The 9,123-nt window shown below is 40.8% G+C and overlaps 1 protein-coding gene across 1 annotated transcript; it reads left to right on the forward strand.

The window, feature by feature from the left end:
• Positions 1 to 367: 367 nt before the first annotated feature.
• Positions 368 to 8,844, forward strand: LOC149529471 (chlorophyllase-2-like). Its single transcript, XM_089809829.1, has 2 exons — positions 368 to 598; positions 8,073 to 8,844. The coding sequence occupies exons 1-2, from the start codon at positions 368 to 370 to the stop codon at positions 8,769 to 8,771; spliced, it is 930 nt and encodes a 309-aa protein (XP_089665955.1). The 3' UTR covers positions 8,772 to 8,844.
• The last annotated feature ends 279 nt before the right edge of the window (positions 8,845 to 9,123 follow it).

The following is a 9,123-nucleotide window of genomic DNA, read 5'->3' on the forward strand; positions in this document are numbered from 1 at the left end:
GCACAGATAGACTAATCATGAATTAAAATAACTAAAAAATGACCCAGTATTAATAAGTGTGTGTGATCAGCTATTAGTATATATGTTTTAATTTTTAAACTGTAATTATAAATTGATATCTATGAAAAAGATACCCTATTAGTAATGGAGTCTTTTTCCTGACTTTTTAGTAATTCTGATTTTTTTTGAAAAACTTATCCCACCTCCTCAATGCATAGTGTGAAACAAAGAAAGAAACGAAAAAGTAGTTGCTATCTCCTAAGTGTACAGTGTGAAGCAAAGAAAAAGTGTGGAAAACTAGCGTGAACCCACGTTATAAATAGAGGGTACAAGTATCGTTGTTCAGTTCATCCTGGAGTAGGCAGAAATGAAGGTGGAACAAGTGTTCAAAGAAGGCCCCCTGCCCACTCAAACCCTAACAATATCTGGAGGCAATGCTATTCCTTTACCTCCCAAGCCTCTCATGCTGGTTTTTCCTTGTGTACATGGAGATTACCCTCTCCTCATCTTCCTTCACGGCTTCTTTCTCCAAAATAATCACTACACTCAACTTCTGCAACACATTGCTTCCCATGGATACATCACAATCGCTCCTCAGGTGATATATACTTCTTTGCATAGCATGTTTAGAATTTGTAGAGTTCTTTTGAATCGGAAATGTTTGTGGAATTCTTAGGTTAATAAAGGAAAGATTTAAAGTTGTGATATTGCTATTCGGACTTAACTGTGTAGTTTGTGAGTCAAATTTATTAATCGACGTTTCATGAGTAATGATTCACTCATGGATCTATCTCTCATAAAAATAAATGAAACACTTAGTACTCATTAGATCTAGGTGATCATGCATAGAGGTCACCTATCCCAGTACTACTCCAGCTTGAGTGCGCTTAATTATAGAGTTTCTTCTATAGTTAAACCCACTCTGCTGGCAAATCCATTTACCAAATGTTGTGCCTTATGGACCATTCATTAGAAAGTCCCTTAAGCTCCTCAATTGATAAGTAGAGAGGTTTTTCCACAGCAAGTCAAATTGTGATATTGCTATCAAAATTTAACTGTGTACTTTTTGAATCAAACTTATGGAAGGATTTTAAGGCACACTATGATGATTGTAAGATTGTGAGGAATGACTTATTTAAAGAATACTTGATCTTGAGACTTTACTATTTGAAGAATGATTGATGCGGATTCTTCATTAATCCACACATTTTTGGATTTCTGATGATTATTTTATTTATTTATTTTGATGATGGATATTTCTATTTACTGTCTACCTTTTGAAGAAAGAAAGGTACTAACGAATGGTTTATTCACACGTTTTCCTAAATTATTGATTTTGGAACTTTTGTGTTTGAAAAAACATGTAGCTATTTTAATGTCAATATTTTGTTATTTATTATGTTCTTTGTTTAAAGAATCTTTTATTCAAACATTTTACTGTTTTATTGATCACTTTATTTATTTATTTAGACCTTTTTTAAAGAAAAATTTAGATAAAAAAATTATGTTTGAAAAGTAAACACCTTTTCAATGATAAATTATTTATTATTTATTTTAGTTAAATATTTTTCTATTTTATATTTAAAGAAAATATTCAAACATTTTCTTAAAAAGTTTATTTATTTTGCTTTATTTATAATTGATTAAGAACTGAATCTAGGGCATAATTGTTTGTTTAACTAAAAATATTTGAATCAAATATTTTACGGTCTTTTTTAAGTTTTATTTATTATTATTTTTTTGTTTAAATATAACAGATTCATAATTTTTCCTGTTTGAAGAATAATTGATTCAGATACTTGTTTTAATGATCACTTTTTGTGATTTATATTAATGAACGATTTTTCTTTTTGATATTTTAAGAATAATGATTATTACAATTTTTTGTAACAATTGAGTCACAACATTTTTACTTAAATAATAATGGAGTCTAAAACATAATTGGTTTAGTGGTAATTTTTTGTTATTTATTCTGATGAAATATCTTTTCGTGATGCGATCAAATACCATATCTGAAGACAACAGAGGTGCGTGCAGGTTTTTCGAGCTCTGCTAGGGTTTTCTTGCTACATGTGGACTTTTAGTTTTTTTTGCGTACGACCCTTCGCCTACACTCCCCTTTTATCGGCACTTGTCATACCGCATTTACTGCGGGAGCTTTAGGTTAGGATATAATGGCTCTGGCCAGCGGTGAACCAGTTGTTTATGGTGTTCACGCTGCTGCTTCAGACTGCCATGGTGCCGCCTCCGAACAAACGCCCGCGCAAGTTTGTCTCGAAGGTTTTCCACGAGGTAATCCTGATATTATCCTTCCTTTGCAAGAATTTGATGCTGCATGTGACTGGTTAGAACAATATATCTTGATAGGGTATTTTGTTGTAGGACTCCTCCTGAAGCTATGCTCAGAGAATGGGTCAAAAAATGCTGGACTCCTCATGGAGTCCGCCTTGACGTTGTGCAAAACCTTACCAAAGGTTTCTTTTTATTTCGCTTTGCTAACTCGTCCCAAGCAGACGTGGTATTTACCAATGGCCATTGGTCTATGCGTTCCTCTCTGCTTGTTTTTCAGAAATGGTCCCAAGACTTTACTATCTCGAATGATAAAAAGCTTAGAGTTCTTGTATGGGTCGAATTCCTAGGTCTACCCTTGCCCTACTGGCCTTTTATTGAGTCTATTGCCCAAGCCCTTGGCAAAGTTGTTACCAAGAAGCCTGAGAAATTTTTTAATGGTCGCCCTTAGGAGCGTGTTTGCATTGAAGTTGATCTTTCCAAAGATCTCAAAGATTCTGTGGAAATCCAGATTGGAGCTCAAACCTTCTCACAGAAGGTGCTTTAATTGAACCTACCTAACACCTGTTATAGGTGCCAGTCTGCGGAACACAAGATCATGGATTGCCCTTTGGCTACGCCTAGGGTCAAACCCTACCCTAAAGCGGCGCCTGTCAAACAGGTCGAAGGAAAAAAAGAAGAATGGGTTACTGTTCGGCACAAGGGCAAGCCTGCCTTGAATCCCTTGGCCCCTAAGCCATCCTATGCGACGGTTACCGCGATTCCTCCTGCTTCCACAGAAGTGTCAACACCTACTAGTGTGGAGACGCCAGCGGCTTCCATTGCACTTGTTCTAGTTTCGCAGGTTTCAAACCCTGCTGGTTCGTAGGGGATTAAGGTGCCCGCCAGGGCCTTGTCGTTGGATGGGGCTCGTACTCCTCTTGCAGTCTCTTCCATAGTACACTCACCAACAAGGCATTCTCGCAATCCTCCTGGACGTGTGGAGATATCAGGGGTAAAACGGAAAGCTGTAAGTCCAAAGGATTTTTTATCTGACTTCCATCCGATTTCTACCTTTTTGCAGAATAGCTACTCCTCTCTGGAGGATGAGCATGATATGGAAGAGTTCTCATGAACTTCCTCTCATGGAATGTTTGAGGTCTTACAGACCTCCTCAGAAAGTTCTATGTCCAGGATACTCGTCATAGACTTGGGAATTTAGATTTTCTTTGCCTGCAAGAAGCTAAGATTTCTGGTTTCATGCTTTCTACTGCATGCCGCGTCATTTGGCAGGATAGCGTTATGTTTTCTTCTCAACATGAAGCTGGCTGAGGTGTGTAGTTACTCTCCTGTCACCTTACCTTCATTCTGCTATTATCTCGCACGGTTTTGACCCCACACACCATATTATTTGGCTTTTCCTTTCCATTAACAATCATTCTTTTGGAGTCATTAATGTTTATGCCTCCAATGATGTTGTGGAAAGGGCACAAATGTGGGTTTGGCTTGCTGACAACTTGCCGCCAGCTACTTGAGTCGTGTGTGGGGACTTCAATATGGTTGAAGTGGCCTCTGACAAAGATGGCATTCTGCCTTTCCATTGGACAGCTGGGGAAAGAGAAGCCTGATTTTACATGTGTCATAAATTGGGCCTTTTTGATCCCAATACAAACCGCCACCATGATAGTGGGACCTGGCACACTTGGTCCAATTTTCGAGCCAGTCCTAACCGCACATTGAAACGTCTTGATCGTGCTATGATCTCGGCGCAATCTTTTTTCTCCTTTTCTGAAGATCGTCATTTACTTGTCATTCCCCTAATAGATGTGACGTTGTTAGACCACTATCTCATTTATTTTGGCATTTCTTGGCAAACAGCTGTCTCCAAAGTGGCCAAGTGTCAATTCTTCCTCAACACATCTATGTTGTTGCATGCTTCCACCATCTCCCACATCCAACGTGTCTGGAATTTGAAGCCACGTTTGCATTCCCTTTGAGGTTGGATTCAATGGTGGAATGACACCATTACCAGAATGGCTCTATTTTGTGCATTTATGGGTGTCAGCTGGCAATCTTCAGAAAATGGTCTTATGAAGCCAATACCCTTGCCCTTAAAAAAGCCTCTTAAGCTCTCACATTCAACCCCTTTGATGAGGATTTACAAATTCAGCTTGCCAAGCTTTGCCATGATAAGCAAATTGCTGATAACTATGCTTCCCGAGGAGCCCAAATTAAAGCCCGTCTCCACTGGTTGGAGGTTGACGACAAAGCCTCGAAGGAGTTCTTCCAGGTTCTCCGAGCCCATCATACCAATGTTGGGATTAAAAAGATAAAATAGGGAACTGATGTTCTTTCCATTCTGTCCGACATCCTGCAAGCATTTGTTCTTCACTATAAGAACGTCTTTGCTTCGTAGGGAAATTCGGTTGCTCAGGAGGAGGCTCTTAGAAAGTGTATTGCTGTTACTCCAAACCGCCTCGCGATTGAGCAACATGCTTTCTGTGAGCAACTTCTTTCCCTCCGAGACCTTAAAGAGGTAGTTTACTCCATGGCAGATGACAAATCCCCTGGGTCTGATGGATTTCCCTGTGAATTTTACAACCATCTTTGGGAGCAAATTGGTCCTGATCTGCACAAAGTCTATCTTGAAGCATATCATTCTAAAAGCTTAGGAGTGATCATAAATAAAGGAAATATTAAATTCATACCTAAAGCTGGTGATCCTGAGGACATATGCAACTGGAGGTCCATCAGCCTCCTGAATGTGTCTTATAAGATCATTGCCAAGGTGCTCTCTCTCAAAATCTGCCATATGCTACCTTTAATTGTGCGGCCTGAACAAACTAGCTTCATCAAATCCAGATCTATTTTTGACAACATCATTGCTGTCTGGGAGGGTATGGAATGGGCCCGTAAGTCCAAGCAGCAGGCTATCTTTTTAAAGATAGATTTTGCTAAAGCCTATGATCGCATTGAATGACCTTTCATTTTGGCTATGCTTCAGGCTCTGAGTTTTGGTCCCAATTTCCTTCAGTCCGTGGAGATGCTCTTTGATGACGCTAATGCTTGCATCACCGTCAATAATTCGCAATCTGAAGCTTTTGGACTTTTTCACTCTATCAGGCAAGGTTGTCCGCTAGCTCCAGCGCTTTATGTCCTTGTTGCTGAAGGTTTTGGTTATTTACTTGCTCACTTTGTGTCTTCAGAACTGGTCCGTGGCATTTCCTTGCCTGATTCTTCCTCCTAGTTAGTCAATGGTCATTTTGCTGATGATTCTTTTCTTACTCTTCTTGAAAATGAAGAAAATATCAAAAATGCTTTAAATTGTCTGGACACTTTTTGTCAAACCTCTGGCTCTGCTATTCAATGGCATAAAACACTCTATTACCGCCAGTCTTTCTTGCCAGCTCCACCTTGGCTCAGCCAGTTCCAATGGAAATGGGTTACTTATGGAGAAATCTTCCACTTTCTTGGCATTCCCTTTGCTTTCTAGGCTTCCCCTGTGGAACTTTGGAATGCTGTGCTTACAAAGATTAGCAAAAAGCTTGATTTTTGGATCACTAAGCCGCTTTCTCTTGCTGGTAAATTCCAAATTTGTTCTAAGATTTTGGCTGCCACCCATGTGTACTATTCTTCTTGTTGGGCTCCCTTCAAAGCTTCCTATCTCAAACTAGAACGTTTGCTCAGAGATTTCCTTTGGGCCTCTGGTTCTGACCATCATGGTTTTCACAGAGTTGCTTGGGATTTCTGTTGTCTCCCAAGGGAATCTAGGGGCCTCGGCCTGCTTTCCACTCGGAAGCAGGGTCTTGCCCTCTATGCTAAATGGATTATTAGAGCTATTTCTGGAGATGAAGCTTGGAAGATACAGACCGGCGTGGAAGGGGATTGGTTTTCAGACCCTTCTCACTATGCGTGAACTAGTGGTCATACAGGGCTCTTTTGTTATAAAGAGCATTTGGAAAGCCTGGGAAGTTGTTAAACCTTGGCTTCGTTGGGCTGGTGATGAGTTTTGCAATGGGCTATCCTTAAATCAACAGAACATTTGGTGGTCTCCCTTGTTTTCCATCCAGGGTACTCCTCTTGCCAAGACTCAAGGTGCTTGTGGTCTGCGTTTCTTTAAACGTGGCATCCACACTACCAAGGATGTTTTTTCAAGAGTCACCATGAATTTCAGGTCATGGGAGGATATGCAAGTTCAATACCGCCTTGTTCGTTCCGATCGTCAGACTTATGACCTTCTGTTGTCTTCCATCCCTGTGCACTTACTTCATAAAGTGGGGATTCAGTCTGTTCGTCCTTGATGGTATGATTGGAAGTGGTATCCTGCCACTCCATTTACCAATTATAAGCCCAATATGGGGTACAGATGGCTTTCGCCCCACTTTCCAATGGCGGACACGCTTAATCAATGGTGGCATTTGCAATCTTCGCTTTCTTAATGGAGAAAATGTTTCGACACCATTTGGAGTGTCATTATAGAACCTAAGATTGCCCACTTTGCTTGCTGCCTTGCTTTCCAAGGTCTTCCCCTGAGGCCTCGGCTCAAGCACATTGAAGTTCCTGATCCCAGATGCCCCTTCTGTGGCCAACTTGAGTCCTTTTTGCATATTTTTTGGTTTTGCAAGCGTACTTAGAATTATTGGCATTGGATTCATGATTTTTTCAAGCCTTTCAGGCTCGAACCTTTTTCATGGCACATGATCTTGCTGGATGATTCCCCCAGAATTCCTCAGAAGTTCTCTCAGATTTGGCATACCTTCAAGATGGAAATTTTGTTTTCTCTATGGAAAGATAGGAATGCAGTTTTATTCAGTCACAGTTTTTTGGATGTTAACATTGCAATGTACACTAAGGCATGCATTTGTAACAATGTCATTATGCAGATACATGTGCAAGCTAATAAAGTTGCCCACTTACATGAATTGTTAAATCATTGGGGCAATGCTCTATGCACCATTGTCAGAGTGCCTCCGGATGCCTCGGTCGATGCCTCTTTGTCTCGCAGTCGCTGTTCCCGACGCTAGTCCTCTGGCCGCCATTCACACACGCCGCGCTCCCAAGGTCCCCGCCACCGCTCTCTTAGCGGTGGACATGGCGGTTGGAGGCGCCACTTTACTTCCCCACCACGTGGTGGTTCTGGCTGGTCCCCAGCTCCTCCCCCTGGGCGGGCTTCTGGCCGGTCCCCAACTCCTCCCTTTGAACGGACGCACTTTGGCAAGTTTCCTCGGCTGGCCTTGGCAATTTCTCCTCCGTGGCCAGACAAGAAGGATGCAGAGATTGCGACTTCCCCAGATCCTGCTGATGCTGCTGATGGCTGGACTGTTCCTAGTCTGCCCCACAATCCCACTGATGCGTGGGGATTTCCTGATAAAGATAATCCTCCTCCCTTTGCTGGTACTGCCTTGGCAGCGTGAGGTTGTTAAAAGTTTTTTTTTTTTGATGAATAGTTAATAGTTTCTGGCTGAGGCCATGTTGTTTTTTCCAACTTCGGCCGTGTAAACTCATTTGCGAGGTGATCTTGTATCCCTTGACCCCTTTTTTTGTGAATTGTAATCTTAGTAAATTTTATTAATTGAAAAGGACTATTCATCAAAAAAATATCTTTTCGTTGTTAGATTAAAGGTTATTTTATTTAAATACTTAGCTTCGAAGAATAATTTAATTTGACTTGACAGATAGTTAGCTGTTTAAGTGATAATTTTTGTTATCTATTACAATGAAAGATTTTCCTAGTTCTCATATAAATCGAAACATTTGAATCAACTACACACAAATATTTGATTGACGACTTTACCTGGATGCAGATAGACTCGTCACTATTCGAATCGGACGCCACCGGAAATATAGAAGACGCGGTGGCCATCACGGAGTGGCTGCGGTCGGGGCTTTTTGAGCATCTGCCGAAAAAAGTGCAGCCAGATTTTGAAAAGGTGGCGATCAGCGGTCACAGCCGTGGCGGCAAAGTGGCGTTCGGGGCGGCGCTGGGTAAAACCCCGGCCGCTCCATCGTCGCCATACGCAGCTCTCCTAGGAATCGATCCCGTTGACGGAAAAGGCCCCGGAGAACAGACGCAGCCACCGATCTTAACCCACAATGAACATTCTTTCCCCGGAATTATCCCGACGTTAGTTGTTGGTTCTGGATTTGGCCCTGTCAATAATGTTCTTCCTGCCTGCGCTCCGACCGGCGTGAACCACGTGGATTTTTTCCGAGAGTGCAAGTCTCCGGCTTATCATTTCGTGGCGGTGGACTACGGTCACATGGACTTTTTGGATGATAAGACGAGCGGAGTGGGGGGAATGTTTTCGTATTGCATGTGTAAGAGGGGAGCGGCGAGGGAGCCGATGCGGAGGTCCACCGGGGGAATTATCGTGGCTTTTCTGAATGCGTGGTTGAGGAAGGACGTCGAGGTTTTGGACCAACTCGTTCATAATCCTTCCGTCATACCGGTCAAGGTGGAGCCTCAGCGTTATTTATTACAAAAGGTCCTAGAATTTAATTAGAGTTGATGATGATATGTTTATTGTATTTTTTTGGAGGTTAATACTATTGTAATCACTTAATTTTAATTTCTAACTAATACTTTCAATTTCAAGTAGTTTATATAGAAGCGGATTTGAAAGAAATATTAATCCTATTATATAACAATTTTTAATCATATATATATATATATATGATTTGAAAAAATGTTTATTTTTATGCTATTGGGTGAAATGTGCATGTGATGAATGAGGGTTTTTTACTATTTAATACAAGGAATAGATATATTTTTTATTTATTTGTCTATTATTGTATTTGCTATGTTCAATTAGTGATTAAAACTTTTGATTTCAATCAAGTATTTTTATAATTTAT

Source organism: Cupressus sempervirens, chromosome 11 (assembly GCF_028749045.1).
Source record: "Cupressus sempervirens isolate cs-2001-9-10 chromosome 11, ASM2874904v1, whole genome shotgun sequence".
In the NCBI taxonomy this organism is placed as follows: Eukaryota; Viridiplantae; Streptophyta; class Pinopsida; order Cupressales; family Cupressaceae; genus Cupressus; species Cupressus sempervirens.

Excerpts from the sequence above, each read along its gene's own strand:
- LOC149529471 (XM_089809829.1), top strand. The coding sequence starts at position 368 with ATGAAGGTGGAACAAGTGTTCAAAGAAGGCCCCCTGCCCACTCAAACC. Across the intron at positions 599-8,072 it reads ACATCACAATCGCTCCTCAG|ATAGACTCGTCACTATTCGA; the intron begins GTGATATATACT and ends ACCTGGATGCAG.